Source organism: Pelophylax lessonae (assembly GCF_965119305.1).
Source record: "Pelophylax lessonae genome assembly, chromosome: 7".
NCBI classification, from domain to species: domain Eukaryota; kingdom Metazoa; phylum Chordata; class Amphibia; order Anura; family Ranidae; genus Pelophylax; species Pelophylax lessonae.
The window spans coordinates 5,543,603-5,566,850 of record NC_138774.1 but is presented as its reverse complement, the minus strand read 5'-3'; the positions used below and the strand labels follow the sequence as shown (position 1 = coordinate 5,566,850).

General features: G+C 45.4%; 1 protein-coding gene across 2 annotated transcripts in view; it reads right to left on the bottom strand.

Moving 5' to 3' along the window:
* The window catches only part of ZNF711 (zinc finger protein 711), a gene marked incomplete at its 5' end in the record, with an annotated part of 86,793 nt that overhangs the window by 5,746 nt on the left and 57,799 nt on the right, over positions 1 to 23,248 (bottom strand). For both annotated transcript variants that reach the window (XM_082263117.1, XM_082263118.1), the window contains 3 exons: positions 12,132 to 12,272; positions 15,373 to 15,420; positions 21,884 to 22,021. In XM_082263117.1, coding sequence (XP_082119243.1) covers positions 12,132 to 12,272; positions 15,373 to 15,420; positions 21,884 to 22,021 — 327 coding nt within the window. The remainder of the gene's footprint in view (positions 1 to 12,131; positions 12,273 to 15,372; positions 15,421 to 21,883; positions 22,022 to 23,248) is intronic.

Below are 23,248 nucleotides of genomic sequence, written 5' to 3'. Positions count from 1 at the left end.
GTTCACTGACAGACACAGCTTAAAGTCTTCAGACCATTGGGTTTATGCGCTCGCTCTCCAGGAGTAGGACTAGACGGAAACCTTTTTTGTTAAGCCCCTGGGGCAGTCCCAGAGGGTATACCATCAACTTCCTACTGTAGGACTTTTCATGACTCAACCCCAAAAGAGGGGCGGGTGCTGTGTCTTGTCAGTGAACCTCAGAGAAAAGGGTTTTACGGTAAGACAAATTTCCAGTTTTCTCTTTCGTTCACCGACAGACACAGCTTCAAGTCTTCAGACCATTGGGATGTCCCAAAGCAGTCCAACATGAAGTGTGGGGAAAAAAACCACAGCAAACGCAGAATTGCCAACAAGGCTAAACATAGCCAACCAGGTAACAACAGGAGCTAAACTAGGAACAACTGGAGCTCCCCACCAGAAAAAAATTTCACCCTCAAGAAGTGGAAGCCTCTGCAACCACAGCCTGCAAAACTTTGCGGCCACATCCACTTTATAAAATTTTGTGAATGTGTGTGCAGACGACCAAGTAGCCGCCTTGCATACCTGAACCACTGACGCCTGATGACGGAAGGCCCATGAGGCACTAAGTGCCCTGGTAGAATGTGCTTTAACATGGAAAGGAGGAACCTGACCCTTAATGGAGTAGGCCTGCACCACCGTCTGCCTGATCCACTTGTAAATAATCGCAGCAGATGCGGCCTGCCCCTTAAAAGGTCCATCCATAAGAACAAAGAATCGGATTTCCTAATCATTTCAGTCATCGCCAGGTAAACCAAATCGCTCTTACCATGTCTAAGGAATGTAAGGCAATTTCCTTAGGATGTTTAGGCTTAGGACATAAAGGACGGTAGCACAATGTCCTCATTCAAATGAAACCCCGAGACAACCTTGGAAGTAACGTCTGACAGGGTCGTAACACCACTTTGTCCCTATGAATCACCAAACAAGGTGACCGACAGGACAACACAGCCAACTCCGACACGCGACGTGTGGAAGTAATAACTACTAAAAAAGCCACCATCTGCGACAGAATGAGCAGAGAAATTTCTTGAATATTTTCAAAGGGAGGCCTTTGAAGCACCGAGAGAACCAAATTGAGATCCCACGGAGGTACCAGGGATCGCACCGAAGGAGCCAGATGACGAACTCCCTGCACAAAAGTATGAACCAAGGACTTTGCCGCCAACGGCCTTCGGAAAATAATAGCCAAGGCAGAAATCTGGCCCTTGATGTTGCCCAGAGCCAAACGTTGATCCACATCCAATTGTAGAAACTCCAACAGGCGAGACACAGAAAAGGAGCGGGAAGAAACTCCCGTGACTCACACCAAGTAATGTACGCCTTCCAAACTCGATGATAAACCTTCCTAGAAGTAAATTCCTAGCCTTCAACATCGTAGGAATCACAGACTCTGACAGCCCTCTGTCTTTCAGCACCTGGCTTTCAATAGCCACGCCGTTAAAGCCAGCAACTGTAAAGCAGGATGGAAGATTGGTCCCTGAGACAGAAGATCTTCCCTGAGAGGAAGTTTCCAAGGGGCGTCTGCTACCAGCCTTACCAGGCCTGCGTACCAGGACCGGCGAGGCCAGTCTGGTGCCACCAGAATGACTGGAATTCCTTCTACCTCGTAGCAGTCTTAACAGAAGTTGAATTGGAGGAAAAGCGTAAATCAGATGATACTGACCCAGAGGGGCCACCCGAGCATCTGCGGCATTAGCCAGAGGATCCCAAGACCTTGACACGAACCTCTGCACCTTCCTGTTAAGACGGGAAGCCAGCAGGTCCACATCGGGGGTCCCCCACCAAAGACACAGTTGATGAAATACCTCCGGGTGAAGAGCCCATTCTCCCGGATCCAATGTCTGCTGACTAAGATAGTCTGCTTGCCAATTCTCTACCCCCGAAATGTGAACAGCAGAGAGGGCGGTAACATATTGTTCTGCCCACCTCAAGATGCCGGCCACTTCCCGGGCTGCCAGGGCACTCTTTGTGCCCCCTTGATGATTGACATATGCCACAGCCATAGCATTGTCCGATTGTATCTGCACAGGGCGTCCCTGCAGACGATCCATCCACTGAGACAGACAAAGTACGATCAACCGAATTTCCATGATGTTGATCAGCAACCTGGACTCCTCCCGAGTCCAGACACCTTGGGCCAAACACACTCCCAAGACACCGCCCCATCCGGACAGACCGGCATCCGTGATGTTTACAGTCCAATACAGGGGAAGAAAATATTTTTCCAGACGTAGGGCCAGGGAGCGAAGCCACCATAGGAGAGACTCCCTTGAATCCGACTCAACAGAATCAGATTGTCCAAAGACAGCGGATTCTTGATCCATTTGATCGGAATCAGCCCTTGCAAAGGTCTGGTGTGGAACTGCGCAAACGGAACCGCCTCAAAGGTGGAGACCATCAGACCCAGCACTTGCATGCAAGTCCTGAGTGACGATCCTTGGTTTGACAACAGGAGCCGAACAGCCTCCTGTAGCTTCAGTAGTTTTGTCTGAGGAAGAAAAACCCGGGCTCACGCTGAATCCAGTGTCAGACCCAAGTAGTCCAGCTTTGTGGATGGAGACAGTGCCGATTTCTGAAAATTCAGTGTCCACCCGAACTCCAGCAGAGTTGCACCATAACCTCCAAGTCTGCTTCTAGAGCTGAAGAAGACTCTGCATGCAGAAGCAGATTGTCCAGGTAACCCAGTACCGCGATCCCCTTCTGCCGTAACAAGGTCAACACTGGGGACAAAACCTTTATGAATACTTGAGGAGCTGAAGCGAGACCAAAGGGTAACGCCACAAATTGAAATTGCTCTTCGCCATGGCAAAACGAAGAAAACGCTGATGCCCAACATATATTGGAATATGAAGGTAAGCGTCCTTGAGATCGATAGAATCCATCAGATCTTCTTGATGAAGGAAAGCTACTACTGTGCGGATGGACTCAGAGCCTTGAGATCCAAGATGCCTTCCTTCCTGGGAACTGTAAACAGATTTAAATGAAAACCTTGGAAAGTTCAAACTCTGGAACTGGCACAATAACTCCTTGTGTTAACAGGTCCTGCACTGCTACGTAGAGGCCCTGTAGCCGCTCTGGAGACAGACCAAATTTGGAAGGAAAGAACCTTGCCGGAGGCAAGGACCGAAACTCAATCTTGTAACCGAATCGAATCAGTTCAGGACCCGTTTGTCCTGAATTTACAAGGTCCACGGATTCGGAAAGAAGTGAAGACATCCCCCCACCCCAGATGCAGGTGAGGGCGGCCTTCAGGCTAGGAAAGGCTTGTCGGCGGAACTGGTAGTGCCCGCTTTCGACTTACTATTCTAGGGTCTCTTGGAGATTCCCGTGAAGTTACGAGTGGATCTCGAACCCCTTTCCTGCGATCCAGACGGACAAAAGGGCTGCTTGTGAGCAGAGAAAAAAGGACCACGTTTACGACAAGGTTCCTTGCCCCTAGCACCCTTTGGAAGTAATGTACTCTTGCCTCCCGTAAGGCACTTAATGATCTCTTCCATAGAGGCACCGAACAGACGTCACCTACAAAAGGAAGATCAGTCAGCACCTTTTTGAGGGGCCGCATCCAGGGATGCAGCACAAATATACTGTAACCCTTGGATCAACTGATCCACCAGCTCAGAAGGGTGTTGACCCCCCTCCAGATCCTGGTGCAAAATCTTAGCCCATTCCGTTAAGGTCTGGGATACCAAGGTGATAGCAAATACCGGTCTTAAAATTGAACCAGCCACGGTGAAGAGGTACCGGGCCAGTGCCTCAGCTCATTTGTCCACGGGGTCCTTAAAAGATGGGGAATCCTCTACCACCAAAAGTGTGGCCTTGTTGAGCCTGGAAACCTGGGAACCTACCAATGGTGGAACCATTAGTTTCTTCAGAAGAGACTCCTCAAAGGGATATCTCCTAGCAAAACACTTAGGTATTCCAACCACGCCGATGCCATCTTTGGTGTTCACGGCAAGGCATTACAATGCGAACTTCCTTAAACAGGTGGGAACACTAATATTTTAATTGAATCCACTATAAATATCTCAGGAATGATTATTTCTTTTGGCAATAACCTTTGAAGAAGTCACATAAGACGAAACGCGTCAGTCCCACGTTATCTCACATCCGCCATCATTCCTATCTTTTATGCTGGTTTTACATGAATGCTTGTAAATTGCTTTAATCTCTTTTAACAAAATTAATTTATATAGCAGTATTACACTATCTTTGTGTTATCTGCCTTACTTTCTTATGTGGATATTACAAACCCAATTCCAAAAAAGTTGGGACACTGTACAAATTGTGAGTAAAAAAGGAATGGACTAATTTACAAATCTCATAAACTTATATTTTATTCACAATATAATATAGATAAGATATCAAATGTTGAAAGTGAGACATTTTGAAATGTCATGCCAAATATTGGCTTAATTTGGATTTCATGAGAGCTACACATTCCAAAAAAGTTGGGACAGGTAGCAATAAGAGGCTGAAAAAGTTAAATGTACATATAAGGAACAGCTGGAGGACCAATTTGCAACTTATTAGGTCAATTGGCAACATGATTGGGTATAAAAAGAGCCTTTCAGAGTGGCAGTGTCTCTCAGAAGTCAAGATGGGCCGAGGATCACCAATTCCCCCAATGCTGCGGCGAAAAATAGTGAAGCAATATCAGAAAGGAGTTTCTCAGAGAAAAATTGCAAAGAGTTTGAAGTTATCATCTACAGTGCATAATATCATCCAAAGATTCAGAGAATCTGGAACAATCTCTGTGTGTAAGGGTCAAGGCCGGAAAACCATACTGGATGGCGGTGATCTTCGGGCCCTTAGACAGCACTGCATCACATACAGGAATGCTACTGTAATGGAAATCACAACATGGGCTCAGGAATACTTCCAGAAAACATTGTTGGTGAACACAATCCATCGGCCATTCGCCATTGCCGGCTAAAACTCTATAGGCCAAAAAAGAAGCCATATCTAAACATGATCCAGAAGCGCAGGCGTTTTCTCTGGGCCAAGGCTCATTTATAATGGTCTGTGGCAAAGTGGAAATCTGTTCTTTGGTCAGACCAATCAAAATTGGAAGTTCTTTTTTGAAGACTGGGACACCATGTCATCTGGACTAAAGAGGACAAGGACAACCCAAGTTGTTATCAGCGCTCAGTTCAGAAGCCTGCATCTCTTATGGTATGGGGTTACATGAGTGCGTGTGGCATGGGCAGCTTACACATCTGGAAAGGCACCATCAATGCTGAAAGGTATATCCAAGTTCTAGAACAACATATCCTCCCATCCAGACGTCGTCTCTTTCAGGGAAGACCTTGCATTTTCCAACATGAAAATGCCAGACCACATACTGCATCAATTACAACATCATGGCTGCGTAGAAGAAGGATCCGGGTACTGAAATGGCCAGCCTGCAGTCCAGACCTTTCACCCATAGAAAACATTTGGTGCATCATAAAGAGGAAGATGGGACAAAGAAAACCTAAGACAGTTGATAACTAGAAGCCTGTATTAGACAAGAATGGGACAACATTCCTATTCCTAAACTTCAGTAACTTCTCCTCAGTCCCCAGACGTTTGCAGACTGTTATAAAAAGAAGAGGGGAGGCCACACAGTGGTAAACATGACCTTGTCCCAACTTTTTTGAGATGTGTTGATGCCATGAAATTTAGAATCAACTTATTTTTCCCTTAAAATGATACATTTTCTCAGTTTAAACATTTGATATGTCATCTATGTTGTATTCTGAATAAAATATTGAAACTTCCACATCATTGCATTCTGTTTTTATTCACTATTTGTACAGTGTCCCAACTTTTTTGGAAATGTGTTTGTACACTGGGAGACTTAGATTTCTGCTTCCAAGAGTTTACTGTTATCCTTTAAAAAAATATCCTTTGGGACAGGCATACACTGTGAGATCCATGGATTACATCAATTTTGTTTGACCCATTTGCTATAGGGTACTTGGGTCCATACCTTCCGGTGAGCGCATTCTATATTCACTTTGTTGGTGTGGGAATTCTTCTAATCACCTGTGCAATTTTGGATGGCTCCACATTTATGCTCTAAATTTCACCATTTGAGACTTATCACTATTTAACAACTTTTTTTTACTTTTTTCATCACTATTTTGATACACTGTTATATGGATTGTATCAGTCATTTTTAGTGCTGCACTTTTCTTTGTATTACTATTTGGACAACTATGTGTCGGTTGATGTGCTGGCAGCTTATGTTTACATGTCAGTTAGCGCAGTAAGAGCTATATGATACATTCCAACCATGCGTTTCGGGGAACCCCACTGACTAGTGACAATGTCGTCAAAATAGGCAGGAAAGGGAAACACCTTGGTCACCTTGGACGATCTGCGGGTGCCAAACTGCACCGGTGTCGCCAACTCAGCCTCAGCCGAGTCCTCGAACTGTAAAGTTTCCCTCACTGACACAATTAGGGATTCCACCAGCGTTTTCTCATGCTCGGCTGCAGAGGAGGAGAACTCATCCTCACTATTAGAGCACTCAGCGTGCGTAGACGCAGACCCAGTGGGCTGACTCTTGGTCGCGGGGGTCAAATCCACCTCAGAATCTGAGGAAGCAGAGGATACAGGTGAAGGCGGGGAGCGCTTCTTGCCAGGCCTCCTTCGCAGGGCCATATCTACTTTGGCTACTAGCAACTGCAGGGCTCCCGTCATGATTGCCAGGGCAGACTGAGACCCAGAGGGTCCCGCAGCTTCCAGGAGTGGATTGGGTGGTGAAACACGCTCCATAGGCTCCATGACCACAAAGGGTTAAACAGAGGCCCGCTTTTTTTTTAAAAAAAACATGAGACCCCCTCCTGCCTGTGCACCGCAGGTGCACCAAAAGAATCAGCACTCCCGCAGCGCTGAATACAGCAGAGGAAGGATATTTACCCCCAGAGAATCACCACCAAAGCTGGCGAGTGCCAAAACGGTCTGCCACCCTGCTGGAAGGAGGAAGAGGAAACGCTGACCTGACACTAGAGGTCCCCGCAGCCTCAGCACTGCATCAAACTACAGGAAAATGGCCGCCATTGAAACTCTGTGGGGAGACCAAAAACATAGCACTGGACTACACAAACATGGTTGCCGAAGTCGGAAATACAGAATTCACGGCTTGGCGGCACCAAGCGGCGCTGCACAGGACCCTAGAACCCACTGGACCCCAGGGAAAATTCCACAGACCCCAGGAGGGGACCCCTCCCCCCGCAGCAGTCCCCCCCCCGCAGCACACAGGTACAGACATCGGCATCACCCACCACCCAGCACCATGCAGCCCCCCCTACCCAAATTTACCCATGCTACCAAAAGGGGGCCGGGGGTGGAGGGGGGGGGGGGGGGACAGATGAGGGCACCTACTCAGCAAAAGGAGAAGGGGGAAAACACAAGGGGCAGGTAGGACACAGGAGGGGCCTACCATCCCCAGGGGGGGCCTGCAACCACTCCAGCAATTCTGCAGGAAAGGAGGAGGGACACTACTCACCATACCATGGTCACTAGGTGGGCGCCACTCCCAGCAGTCCATCGCACCACCTTGGAATGGGGGTGCTGCGGCATAAGGTACGCTGCGACTCTGGTCGTGACCAGGGCTATGCGACCTCACGAGGTGTTTCACTCGCCAGTCAGCCCCCGTCCAGTGGGGCTATGTTGCGGCCAACCTAGCGCGGAGCTAATAGTTGGGTTGCGCTCGCAGGCCAGACTGGGAAGACCGTAAGGATCTAGGATATCCAGTGCATCGCCCAGTCCGACTGTTGATTATAGTTCACACAGGAACAGTTGATTGTAGTTCACACAGGAACAGTTGATTGTAGTTCACACAGGAACAGTTGATTGTAGTTCACACAGGAACAGTTGATTGTAGTTCACACAGGAACAAAAATAATAAAGAAAAAGTAAAAAATTCCATTAAAATAGGAAAAAATGCCAGGACTGCAGATCTCAGCAGGTCCTTACTCCTGACTAGGCAGAATAAAACTGGGAGTCCTACAGCAGGAAGTGATGTTATACCCTCTGGGACTGCCTCAGGGGCGTAACCAAAAAGGTTTCCGTCTAGTCCTACTCCTGAAGAGACAGCATAACGCTCATTGGTCTGAAGAATTGAAGCTGTGTCTGTCCGTGAACGAAAGAGAAATAGGATTTTTTTTTTGTAGCATGAGCTCCAAAAGACTCTTGACAAGAGGCTTGACAAAGAGGTATTACCACCTCGAAATGCGTAGCCACAATCCTTTCCACACCCCTAGGGTCTGACATCATCAAGGAACTTTCCCTCGCTGTCAGATCGGCTCCAATGCTACTATAGTTCTCTTTGCTGCTGGTGGCTCTGCCCTACATTGCTGTTGTTTGGTTGGGTCCCTGTGAGGACAGCTCTTGCTTTGATGACATGCCTTATTTTATTCTTCTACATCTGGGTGGTTTAATCATTTTCTTACTAATAAATGCTTGACTTGATGAACTTAGATGTGCCTTCTAGTGTCCATTTCCAAAAAGCTCTATATTTGGTACTGCAGGCTGATAGAACAGGGGTGTCAAACTCAATTTCATTGCGGGCTACATCAGCTTTATTGTTGCCTTCAAAGTAGGGATCGACCGATTATCGGCAAAGCCGATATATCGAGGGCCGATCTGCACTTTCCCCGATACCAAGGTGGCCGATATTTCAGGAAAGTGCTGTACCGGAGTGATATCTGCAGCTAGAGGCATCACCCCGGTACAGGCGTCCATAGCCGACGGTCGGCTGTCTTTTAATGACAACCGATGCCTTCCGCGGCCCGCCCCGGTCTCCCGTCCCACCGGGAGACCCGGGCAACCAGCCTGCATGGCCGCCGAAGACCCAATCAAAGCCGCATTCGGCTCTGATCGGGTCTCCGTGTAAAAACCTGGAAGTGATGTCATGACTTCACTTCCGGGTACTCGGCGCCAGATTCAAAAAAATTACAGCATTCAAAACAGCCAAACTTGGCGTTTTGAATGCTTTTAAGTGCAGATGAGGGGTTTGGGGTCCTTTAGATCCCCAGATCCCTCCAAAAGAGTACCTGTCAAATAAAAAATGTACAAAAATATCTGCCGATACGCGATGACCAAAATATCGGTTCCGTTGTATTTGTAAGACTAAATATCCATAGCACCCCCCCTTACATCAGATGTCAAGAGCCCCCTCCCCACAATTAGAACAATTACAATGAGTCTCCCACTCTCTCTTTCATCACAGTGCACTCCCCTTATCTTGTATTGCTACCAGGGAGAAGCTAGGGGCGGAGTTGGGAAGCAGAAAGTGCAGGGTTTGGCGGAGAACTAGAGGAGTGCTTGAGTCAGCTGCTGGATCGCTAAATGTTGAGATCAGGGGGTGCTGCGACTGCGCAGAGATGAACCTCTCCGTGCCTGCATGGAGAAGAGCAGAATCTGGCGGAGGAGTTCTGTCCTTCTCTCTGGTGCCGACTTCTGAGACAAGATGGGGGCGGAGATGAAGGAGGTGCCGCAGCTGCAGGAGAGGTGTGAGGGCCACATGAAATCAGCTGGCGGGCCGCATTCGGCCCTGTGTTTGACACATGCTCTAGGAGCACAACAGAGCGTACCTCGTCAATCAGATTGGAAACAATAGTTTGCACTGTATTTCTGAGTCATCAGGAACCTCATCCTAATGTGAAAGGACTGTAATTGCTTTTTTTCCTTTTTGCCAAAAATCATATTTATATTTTCAGGTTTAAACTGCAGTTTGTCAGAATAATTTAGACTCTTAACTGGTGGAGTCCTACCCTGTCACATTCACTTTGCGTGATGGGCAATCATTGCTGCCTACATAAAGACATTCTGTGAGCCCAGGCTGCTGTGCTGACCCAACCAATGGGGGGGGAGGGGGGGTGCCCTTGACAGGCTGGGCTCACAGGAGATAGAGTAAATGGCCATCATGCAAATGCTCCCCCCGTGTCTACATGAAGATTCACCAACCCTCCCAGAGACCACATAAACATTCCTCAATGCCCCCAAAGACTACATGAAGATTCACCAACCCCCCAGAGACCACATAAACATTCCCCAATACCCCCAAAGACTACATGAAGATTCACCAACCCCCCCAGAGACCACATAAACATTCCCCAATACCCCCAAAGACTACATGAAGATTCACCAACCCCCCCAGAGACCACATAAACATTCCCCAATACCCCCAAAGACTACATGAAGATTCACCAACCCCCCCAGAGACCACATAAACATTCCCCAATACCCCCAAAGACTACATGAAGATTTACCAACCCCCCCAGAGACCACATAAACATTCCTCAATGCCCCCAAAGACTACACGAAGATTTACCAAACCCCCCAGAGACCACATAAACATTCCTCAATGCCCCCAAAGACTACACAAAGATTTACCAACCCCCCCAGAGACCACATAAACATTCCTCAATGCCCCCAAAGACTACACGAAGATTTACCAACCCCCCCAGAGACCACATAAACATTCCCCAATACCCCCAAAGACTACACGAAGATTTACCAACCCCCCCAGAGACCACATAAACATTCCTCAATGCCCCCAAAGACTACACAAAGATTTATCAAACCCCCCAGAGACCACATAAACATTCCCCAATACCCCCAAAGACTACATGAAGATTCACCAACCCCCCCAGAGACCACATAAACATTCCCCAATACCCCCAAAGACTACATGAAGATTTACCAACCCCCCCAGAGACCACATAAACATTCCCCAATACCCCCAAAGACTACATGAAGATTCACCAACCCCCCCAGAGACCACATAAACATTCCCCAATACCCCCAAAGACTACATGAAGATTCACCAACCCCCCCAGAAACCATATAAACATTCCCCAATACCCCCAAAGACTACATGAAGATTTACCAACCCCCCCAGAGACCACATAAACATTCCCCAATACCCCCAAAGACTACATGAAGATTCACCAACCCCCCCAGAGACCACATAAACATTCCCCAATGCCCCCAAAGACTACACGAAGATTCACCAACCCCCCCAGAGACCGCATAAACATTCCCCAATACCCCCAAAGACTACATGAAGATTTATCAACCCCCCCAGAGACCACATAAACATTCCCCAATACCCCCAAAGACTACATGAAGATTCACCAACCCCCCCAGAGACCGCATAAACATTCCCCAATACCCCCAAAGACTACATGAAGATTTATCAACCCCCCCAGAGACCACATAAACATTCCCCAATACCCCCAAAGACTACATGAAGATTCACCAACCCCCCCAGAAACCACATAAACATTCCCCAATACCCCCAAAGACTACATGAAGATTCACCAACCCCCCCAGAGACCACATAAACATTCCCCAATACCCCCAAAGACTACATGAAGATTTACCAACCCCCCCAGAGACCACATAAACATTCCCCAATACCCCCAAAGACTACATGAAGATTCACCAACCCCCCCAGAAACCATATAAACATTCCTCAATACCCCCAAAGACTACATGAAGATTTACCAACCCCCCCAGAGACCACATAAACATTCCCCAATACCCCCAAAGACTACATGAAGATTCACCAACCCCCCCAGAGACCACATAAACATTCCCCAATGCCCCCAAAGACTACATGAAGATTTATCAACCCCCCCCAGAGACCACATAAACATTCCTCAATGCCCCCAAAGACTACACGAAGATTTACAAACCCCACCAGAGACCACATAAACATTCCCCAATACCCCCAAAGACTACATGAAGATTTACCAACCCCCCCCCAGAGACCACATAAACATTCCCCAATGCCCCCAAAGACTACACGAAGATTTACCAACCCCCCCAGAGACCACATAAACATTCCCCAATACCCCCAAAGACTACATGAAGATTCACCAACCCCCCCAGAGACCACATAAACATTCCCCAATACCCCCAAAGACTACATGAAGATTTACCAAACCCTTGGAGACCACATAAACATTCCCCTATACCCCCAAAAACTACAAAGATTTATCAACCCCCCCAGAGACCACATAAACATTTCCCAATACCATCTGCCCAGAGACAACAAACATTTACTAACCCCCAAAGACCACATACTATGGGAAGAAATTGGGGTGTGTTACCCGTCTGCCATTGCCTGGGGTCCCCTCGCCGCCTCTTCTTGGCTTTCTGTTTCAGGGCTCTGCTGGTGGTGATACTGTCGCAGATCTGCAGGTACTGAGTTGCTGTTCCATTCTTTGTTTCCAGGCGAGACTCCATGTTTGCTGATAAAGGAAAGTATCAGACAATCAACAGCTACAACAAACAGACAACAAATCCCATCAAAGACAAATCTATCCAATGTTGAAGATCGTTGTGATCAAATGCTTTTGGTTTTTGAAATGGCGCCGTTTGCTTCTGGGCATCCCAGAAGTCATGTAACATCATCACTTCCGGGTTACTATATCATAGAGCCCAACAAAGCTGATCCGGTCTTTGTTGGGCTCCATGATCAGCTGGCGGAAGTGCTGGCTGGTCAATCGGGACTCCCGGAGGGACGGGAGATCCCGGCAAAGCCGCAGAAGGTAGCGGGAGGGGATGTCCTAGTTGGCTGCTAGGATTGCTTTTACAAGAGAGCTGACCATTGGCTCTAAAAAACGGTAACGGGGTGATGTCTGCAGCATGGGTGCGTCGCTGGTCAAGTGGTTAAACTCATACAAATATGGCGGAGTAGTAATCAGTGAGACAGAAATGTTCTTGGTGCCTCATGTTTAAAGCTGAAGTTTAGGCATGGACCATTTTGAATAGTTACATCGGTCCATCTTGGATCAATGTATGTATGCATGGTGCCATGCCTGATCAATCCCTGTGCAAGCTGGAAAACACTGCAATAGGCTCTGCTACTACATTGATCTCCACGATCTTCCAGGTCCCGTGCCCTACTGCTTCATGAACACCCATGAACGCTTGCCTAGCACATGCACCATTCAGAGAACACTTTGCAATTTCGCAATGAATGCAAAGCCTTCTGTGATTGGAAGAGATGGAGCTCGTGATGTCAACTCCCAGCCTTTCCACCTCATCCAATCAAAGAAAGCTTTGCATTCTTTGAGAAAATACAAATCTGTTTCCTAAATGGTTCCATGTAGATCACATGTGTCAAACACAAGGCCCGCTGGCCGAATTTGGCCCTCCATGCCATTTTATGGGGCCCTCGCACCTTGCCTGCAGCTGCAGGAGAGCTCCAGCCCTCCTCTTGTCCTCCTCTAGACTAGGTACATTCTGCTTTCCAGCAATGCCTCCAGCTTCTTCCCAGCAGATGCAAAAAGTAAGGGGGGTGCACTGTGATGGAAGGGAGGGTGGAGGACTCAACTGCTGATGGTGGGGAGGCTCGACGTCTTATGTAAGAGTAGGTGATGCTCTGAACATCTAGTCTTATAGATACAACCTGCCCTTGGTGGGAAGGCTCTTGATGTATTATGTAAGGGTAGGTGATGCTCTGGAGATCTAGTCTTACAGATACAACCTACCCTTGGTGGGAAGGCTCTTGATGTATTATGCAAGGGTAGATGATGCTCTGGACATCTAGTTTACAGATACAACCTGCCCTTGGTGGGAAGGCTCTTGATGTATTATGTAAGGGTAGGTGATGATGTGGACATCTAGTCTTACAGATACAACCGGCCCTTGGTGGGAAGGCTCTTGATGTATTATGTAAGGGTAGGTGATGATGTGGACATCTAGTCTTACAGATACAACTTGCCCTTGGTGGGAAGGCTCTTGATGTATTATATAAGGGTAGATGATGCTCTGGACATCTAGTCTTACGGATACAACCTGCCCTTGGTGGGAAGGCTCTTGATGTATTATGTAAGGGTAGGTGATGCTGTGGACATCTAGTCTTACAGATACAACTTGCCCTTGGTGGGAAGGCTCTTGATGTATTATGTAAGGGTAGGTGATGCTCTGGACATCTAGTCTTACAGATACAACCTGCCCTTGGTGGGAAGGCTCTTGATGTATTATGTAAGGGTAGGTGATGATGTGGACATCTAGTCTTACAGATACAATCTGCCCTTGGTGGGAAGGCTCTTGACGTCTTATGTAAGGGTAGGTGATGCTGTGGACATCTAGTCTTACAGATACAACCTACCCTTGGAGGGAAGGCTCTTGATGTATTATGTAAGGGTAGGTGATGGTGGGAAGGCTCTTGATGTATTATGTAAGGGTAGGTGATGCTCTGGACATCTAGTCTTACAGATACAACCGGCCCTTAGTGGGAAGGCTCTTGATGTACGTATAATTTAAGGGTAGGTGATGCTCTGGACATCTAGTCTTACAGATACAACCAGCCCTTTTGAGGACAATCATAATACTGATGCGGCCCGCAATTAAATCGAGTTTGACACCCCTGATGTAGATAAAGTCTCTATTTCGAGTACACATGTTCCAAACCATGCCAACACTAACGCGTTTCAGCATTTGAGGCCTTTAAGGCTGAAATGTGTTACTGTTGGCTCTGTTTGGAACATGTGTACTTCTTGGATGAAATAAAGTGAAATTTTATTCATTCTCACCTGGTTGCCGACTTTGTCTACACAGAAGGACTCTTGTGTTGCAGGGTGGAGACCGCAAGTCAGGCATGGTGAGTGGAAACAGAGAGCTCTTGCCGGCCCTGATTGCATGATTCGCTTGCAATGCCATTATCTTGCATGTGTGTTCTCTGAATGGTGCCCGTGCCCAGTGTGACTTCTGGTGTTCACAGTGCAGCAGGGCAGCCACTCTGCACGGGACCCAAAAGCTAGTGGAGATCACTGTAGTTGGGGGCGCAGTAGCGATGCCTATTAGAGCGATTTCCAGCTTCCATGTGGATCGCACAGGCATGAAACAAGACCACTCAAAAACAATTGCGCAGTCATGCAACACTGTACCCTAATAAAATTTCCCCACAAATAGAGCTTTCTTTTGGTGGTATTTGATCACCTGTGCGATTTTTATTTTTTTCCAGACTTCAGGCTGTAATTGACTGCAAAGGATTTGCAACCAAGTATTAAAAAGTGAAAGTTTGATTTATGATTGATAATCTGTCCCATTACTTTTGGTCCCTTAAAAAGTGGGAGGCACATATACAAACTGTTGTAATTCCTACACCGTTCACCTGATTTGGATGCAAATACCCTCCAATTAAAGCTGTAGTTAAAGCACATCTTGTTTGTTTCATTTCAAATCCATTGTGGTGGTGTATAGAGCCAAAAAGATTAGAATTGTGTCCATGTCCCAATATTTATGGACCTGACTGTATAGTATCTGACATAGTAACAATGACGTTTTCTGTATCTATAAACAGGAAGTTTGTTAGAAAAGCCAATTATAAACCAATCTTACCGCTCTCTTGCCATTCTCCGTACTTCCTGGGCAGCTCTCTTTCTTCTCCTACAACAGAATGATAGACATGGGACACCATCAGAATCTCCGAGGCGAATGCCAGGCAGGTGACGGCGGGCGCTCGCCATATTAGTTTGTCAATTACTACAACAGAGACTCCTCCCCCGTGCTGGCGGCTGCTGCAGCCCGGATCCTCCAAGCAGTTCTATTCCTGGGGGAAGGGCACAGCGGTGCAGCTTCAGATTCTGTGTGCCCGCCCTAAACCTGGCACCGCTAACGGGAGCTGACCAATAGCAGCTACAGAACTGTAGTCAGGTACAAAAATATTCTAAAGTAAACTATATAATAATTTCTAAGCAGTGCTTGCTATGATGTGTAAAAAATAATCTTGTGCCTTAACCTCTTGAAGACCCGCCCTTTTGCTGACATTTGTTGCTTACAAGTTAACCACTTAAGGGCTCTTTCCGATCAGATCCGCCTGTCAGTTTTTTAGGCGGATCTGATCGGATCCTCCATGCAGCTCTATGGGGCAGCGGGTGTCAGCGGAGACACCTCCACTGACACCCGCTGCCATCCGCATCCGATCCTGTCCGTGAAATCTGGACGGATGGAAACCCTATTTTTCCATCCGTTCAGTAATCGGATCGGATCGGGTCGGATGAGAGCGGACAGGCGGTCCGCTCTCATCCGATCCCCCATAGAGGGCAGCGGGGGCTGAGACACCTCCCTCTCCACTCTGCAAGCGGAGACAGAGCTGTCATCCGCCGGCTCAGCGGGGATCACGGATCGATCCCCGCTGAGCAACACAGATCCGCCTACGGAGGCGGACCGTGTGAAAGAGCCCTTAAGCGGTTGTATCCTCAAAAACAAAAAAATAAAAAATAAACCCTGCAGGACAAAGGCATAATGAGCTAGTATGCATCAACTATGGCGACAAACTACGGTACCTAAAAATCTCCATAGGCGACGCTTTAAACATTTCTACAGGTTACCAGTTTAGAGTTATAGAGGAGGTCTGGTGACAGAATTATTGCTTTCGCTCTAACGATCGCGGCGATACCTCAAATGTGTTTTGCGAACACCGTTTACATTTGCAGGCGCGACTTGCGTATGCGTTTGCTTCTGCACGCGAGCACGGAGGGATGGGGCGCTTTAAATTTTTTTATTTTTTTATTATTTATTTTATTTTTTAATAATTATTTTATTTATTTATTTATTTTCCACTGTCCCTTTCCATTTTTTTTTTTATCACTTTTATTGCTGTCACAAGGAATGTAAACATCCCATGTGACAGCAATAGTCACGTGTCAAGTTTTTTTTTTGGCGGGATGTGTGGTGAGGCGATACCTCACGTGTGGTGCAAACACCAATAACATTTGCAGGCGCGACTTGCGTATGCGTTCACTTCTGCACGTGAGCATTGAGGGATGAGGTGCTTTAAATTTTTTTACATTTTTTATTCATTATTTTATTTTTTAATATTTTATTTATTTATTTTTTTCTTTTACGCTGTCCCTTTGAATTTTTTATTTTTTTGATCACTTTTATTTCTGTCAGCAATAGTCACGTGTCAGGTTTTTTTTTTTTTAGGCGGGATCTGTGGTGAGGTGATACCTTACATGTGTGGTTCCAACACCGTTTACAGGTAGGACTTACGTATGCGTTCGCATCTGCGCACATGCACAGAGGGATGGGGTGCTTTAAATTTTTCTTATTTATTTATCTTTTTTCGCTGTCCCTTTCAATTTTTTTTTTCATCACTTTTAGGCTCCGTTCACATGTCAGCTTTGGATCGCGGGCAGAAAGCTCTTGTACTTCTTTGGAGCGTATTGCGTCCCGCGATTTTGTTTGCGCGATGTTGCCGCGATTCGGCAGGCGGAAATCGCGGCAACATCGCTCGGCGTTTGGGGGGCTATTGCAAATCAACGGGCAACGCTAGGCGTCCCGCGATTTGCAATAATCTCCGGATCGCGGGCGGAACCGCTGCGGTTCTGCCCGCGATCCAAACGCTGACATGTGAATGCAGCCTTATTGCTGTCACATGGAATGTAAACATCCCTTGTGACAGCAATAGTCACGTATTAGGTATTTTCTTGGAGAGATCTGGCATCTATAAGACCCATAATCCCTCTTTTGCACTTAAAAGCATTCAAAACGCCAAGTTCGGCTGTTTTAAATACAGACGTTTTTTTTAAATCGGGTGCCTTTTATCACCGAAAGGTTTTACCCCCTAATGACCCGGCCATTTTTTGCGATTTGGCACTGCGTTACTTTAATAAAAATGTTACGACTGTAACATTTATGTGACTTTATTTCTTTGTCATTCTTCCTGACCAGGCTATTTCTTGCAATACGGCACTGAGTTACTTGAACTGACAATTGCACCTTCGTGCGACGCCTTACCCAAATAAAGCCTTTTTTTTCCCACAAATAGAGATTTCTTTTGGTGGTATTTGATCACCTCTACGATTTTTATTTTTTGTGCTATAAACAAAAAAAAAAAAAAAGTGATAATTCTAAAATAAAAAATAAATAAAAAAAACTATATTTTTCAATTTCTGCTATATAACATTCCCAATAAAAAAAAAAAATAATAATTAAAAACCGAGTTTTTTTTTCATCATTTTAGGCCGATTTGTATTCTGCTACATATTTTTGGTAAAAGAAAAATCCCAATAAGCGTATTTTGATTAGTTTGCGCAAAAGTTATCGTCTCATTTTTATTTTTTTACTAGTAATGGTGGCGATCTGCGATTTTTAGCGGGACTGCGACATTGCGGCGGACAGATCGGACCCCTAACTGACATTTTTGACACTTTTCGGGGGACCAGTGACATCACTACAGTAATCAGTGCTAAAAATATGCACTGTTAGGGTCCATGTACACGGGACGTTGTTAAAAGTCACTTTGAATGCTGGAATTTTTAGGACGTTTGAAACGTCCGTTCGGTCGCGTTTGTACCCGCGTTTAGCGGGCGTTTGCATTTAGAACCGTTCCTAGAGGTCAAAAAAATGATTCCCCTTTAAAATGGAAAAACGCGAACAGTAAACGCGGGTCATCGCGTTTGGACGCGTTCGGTCGCATTTTTGCGCTTGAAACGCCGGGAAACACACGTTCGAATGCAAATAATTGCGTTCTAAAAAAAGTCCCTGAATGCAACTGCCTGCAAATGACTGTAAACGACCTGGTGTACATGGACAGATAAGATAAAATGTAGGTGGGTTCAGGGGCTTCTGAAAAAAACGCCCAACTGCTCCTAAACGGCCATTTCCAGCGTCCCGTGTACATGGAGCCTTACTGTAATAATGACACTGGCAGGGAAGGGGTTAACCCAGGGGCGATCAAAGGGTTAAATGTATGCCTAGGGGGTGTTTTATAACTGTGGGGGGGGGGGGGGGCTAATGGAATCAACACCTGTTTTCCTAAATAGGAGAAGCTCTATGTTAATTGCTGAAAGAACAATGGCCTGCTATGTTTACAACAGCAGACCGCCGTTCTCTCTCCACAGGGGGCGATTGCGGGTGCCGCTGGCCCCGCAGATCAGCTTCCCCGCTGGCGAATGGGCGCACGTGCCCCCACGATCGCTCCCGCGAAGCGCCGTACAGGTACAGCGATTTTTGGGGACCTGCTGCAGTTTATCTGCGGTGGCTGGTCGGCAAGTAAAGTCAAAATGTTTAAAATAATGTTTTTTTCCTTTTGCTTTTAAGGCCGGGCTCACACATGGTGCGGCCGCGGTTCACAGCATGGGGTCCTGTGCGCCCGTTCTCCAAATCGGGTGCGAATTTCTGCCTGAATTGGAACCAAAGACGCACATGACCCTTCTGCAATTCGGGCCATGGCCGCCCTGGAGGTGTGTGAACCGGGTCCATTGAATGCTGGTCACACTCTTCTGTCACGCGAATTAGATGCGGGGAAACTCTCATCGAACTTCCATATATGTGAACCTTAATGTGTGAGCCTTAAGCTAAAGGAGAGATTTGGGGTCTTTTTGACCCCAGATCTCTCCATAAAGAGGACCTGTCCTGCTTATTTCTATTACATGGGATGTTTACATTCCTTGTAATAGGAATAAAAGTGATTAAAAATTAAATAAAAAAATAAAATAAAAGGGACAGTTTAAAAAAAAAAAAAAAAACAGTAAAATAAATAAAAAATATATATATATATATATATATATTGAAGTGCCCCATCCCTTCGAGCTCGCACGCAGAAGCGAATGTATACGTAAGTAGCGCTTGCATATGTAAACCACACGTGTGAGGTATCACAGCGATCGTTAGCCTGAGAGTAATAATTCCGACCCAAGACCTCCTCTAACACTAAACTGGTTACCTGTAAAAATGCTTAAATCGTCCCCTATGGAGATTTTTAAGTCCAGAAGTTTGTCACCATTCCAGGCAATTTTAAAGCGTGACATGTAAGGCATCTATTTACTCGGCGTAAGATCGTCTTTCACGTTATACAAAAAAATTGTGGTAACTATTGTGTTTTGTTTCTTTTAATTCATTAAAGTGTATTTTTAAAAAAAAAAAAAAATTGCGTTTGAAAGACCGCTGTACTAATTCTGTGTGACATACAAAATTACGACTGCCATTTTTTTCCCTTGGGTCTCTGCTATATACAAAATATATATATATAATGTTTAAAAATAAATATTTTTTATTATATATATATATATATATATATATATATATATATATATATATATATATATCTCCAATGGGCCTCAATATAGAGCTCGACCTTAACTGTTTCATCAGTGACTCCTAATAGGAATGGTTGTTATGTTTTGGTCTGATGTTCCGGTCTTTCCTATTATATGTAATTTTTACAAGACTGCTGCACAAATTCCGTGTGACATACAAAATTACGACTGCCATTTTATTCCCCTGGGTCTCTGCTATATATAAAAAAAAAAAAAATATATATATATATATATATATATATATATAAAGTATAAAAATAAATAATTTAAATATTTTTTATTTAATTATATAATTTTATACAAAATTACGACTGCCATTTTATTCCCCTGGGTCTCTGCTATATATAAAATAATTAAATAAAAAATATTTAAATTATTTATTTTTAAACATTATATATCTATATATATATATATATATAGATATATAATGTTTAAAAAGAAATAATTTAAATATTTTTTATTTAATTATTTTACATTATATATATATATATATATATGTTATTATTTAGCTGTAAGAGCGTGGCCGACGTAGGTCTACGTCGTTTCGCATAGGAGGGCCGCCCTCCCCAGTTAAATCGGCGGTGGGCGGTCCGGAACTGGTTAAGGTTAAACCGCTTATTTTCTAATTTAGCTTGTTGGATCACTTTATTCACGGACTATATGGATTTTTTTTTATCACTACTGATTGGACATTTTTTTTTATATATTTCTTATTTTTATAATATTTTTTTGTGTGACTATGAATTAATATTCACTTTTATGTGCACATTTTATGCACGGTTTGCACATCCACTCTCAGATTTTTACCTGCTTTGATGAAATTGTTTGCACATGTCCTTTATTAGTAGATGCACTGGAGAACTTTGTTTTTTTATTATACACTTGATGTTATTTTATGCTTCTGGCACTGTGATAGCGCCGGTCCATATTGTTTATATATGGGAGTCACTGAGTAACCGCAAGATCTATAAAGACATGGATGGAAACAAGGGGGAAAGGAATATCTCTAAAAGGGGGACTTTAATGGCCAACAATGGAGTGACTCAAAGGTTAAATAGAGAAATCAAAGAATCATGATGTATAAATAAAAATACAAAATCACTTTATTATTACAACTGCAGTAAAAATCAATAGAATATTGTAACAGAACCGCGACCCACACGGTACTTGTGGACTTCTGTCAGTATACGGCTTCCTCCCAGCCGTGACCATATATACCAGATTTTCCCAGCTGCCCTCATCCAAAGCTAGCCGACAACTTAGCTTGTACTGGAATCTCCGTTTATTGAACAGTCACACAGAATTTATATACAGCATGGACTTTGCCCTCCTGATCAAATCACCACATACAGGTCAGGGGTTGCCTGATTACATTATCATATGCAGATTAAATTGTATACAAAAACAGAATGAACCTGAACTAATTATCTAGCCATCTGGACAGAACAATGTGGGCTCATTAACATTTAACAATGGGACAGGCAGACGTAACATAATACAGATTCCACCTCAATAGATAGACAATAGGACAAGACTGCCAATGACAGTCTGTCCGTCTCCTACCTCCCTCCCTGAGTCTCTGCTGTGTACTGGATTGTGCGGATACCTCCCTCCCTGAATCTCTGCTGTGTACTGGATTGTGCGGATACCTCCCTGCCAAGGAATCTCTGCTGTGACAAATAAACACGGGTAGGAAGCCCTTCAATGCCTTTGGCATCCTCTATGCAAGCTGTATGTTTGAAGCTGACCCCCTACACTGTCTACATTTATATGTTCAGCGCTGGGGGTTGAGACAGGACACTCACCGTAGGCGGCGGCCCAAGCCACAGGAACGAACGTCTTGCTTAGTCCGGAATCTTCCGTTTGTGCATCTGTGAGCGACGAGGCCTCTTCCTCCCCCACAATCACCTCCATATACACTTCATCCGCTATTTCTGCACAACCTAAAAGAAAACAAACACAATTCTACGAGGTGAAACCCCTAAAAAACCACTGATATCATAAAACGCCGGGTAAAAAGTGTCTGCACTGCTCACAGGAGCCAATCAGATCACAGCATGTGTATCTGACTACAGTAACCCCCCGCTCCATCACGGTTCAGTTTTTGCGGTCCTGGTATATTGCGTTTTTTTCTGTAATGTTATTTTACGAATTAATCATTGAAAATTAAATATTTTTGTGTTTTCCACAGCTCTTGCTCTGTCTCTCAGTATCTTTTATGTGACATACCGGTACGTCACTCGCCCGCGAGCCAATAGGGGGCGAGCATGCACCGCCGGAGGCACGCTCCCGCCCCCGCTCGTTCACTGACATCCCCGCGCTAGTGACCGGCGCCTCCGATGTCCGCCGGTGACTCGCGATCTCCCGGTGGAGAGGGAGAAAGGCAGGCGGCTGATGTAAACACAACCGCCTGTCATTCTCCCTGGTGTAACTGCAGAGATCATACGATCCTGCTATGTAGGATCCTATGTCTCTGTGGTTACATAAAAAGCCACGCCCCTTGACAGTAAGAATCACGCCCCTAGGGACACACTTAACCCCTTGATCACCAATAAAATTAACCCCTTCCCTGCCAGTGTCATTTTTACAATAACAGTGCATATTTATAGCACTGATTACTGTAGTAATGTCACTGGTACCTCCAAAAGTGTCAAAATTGTCAGTCAAGGGTCCGATCTGTCCATTGTAATGTCGCAGTCCCGCATCAGCCATCAGCCTTTCTCCCTCTCCAGCGGGAGATCGCGAGTGACCGGCGGACATCGGAGCCGTCGGTCACAGGCACGGGGATGTCCCTGAGCGCACGCTCGCCCCCTGCATGCTCCTGGGCGAGCGATGTAGTACTACGTCGCTTTGCCCAGGAGGGGCTGACCGCCGCAGTAAATATACTGTGGGCGGTAGGGCAAGCGGTTAAAGTGTATTGTATTTCTACTGTCTAACCTCGAGTTTAAAACGTTGCGTAAACTGTTGGCGCTATATAAATCCTATATAATAATAATAATATATAATTGTATTCTATTTTGTATGTAGTGCACACTGCACTCATTGTGCACACGGGACTTACCGTGTTTTCATTACATGTTTGCATTCCTTTGAGTCCTGATTAGAATTTAGCCTGCACATGTTACGCCCCTTCTTACCATAAAAGTACAATTGTAATAATAATGTGATAC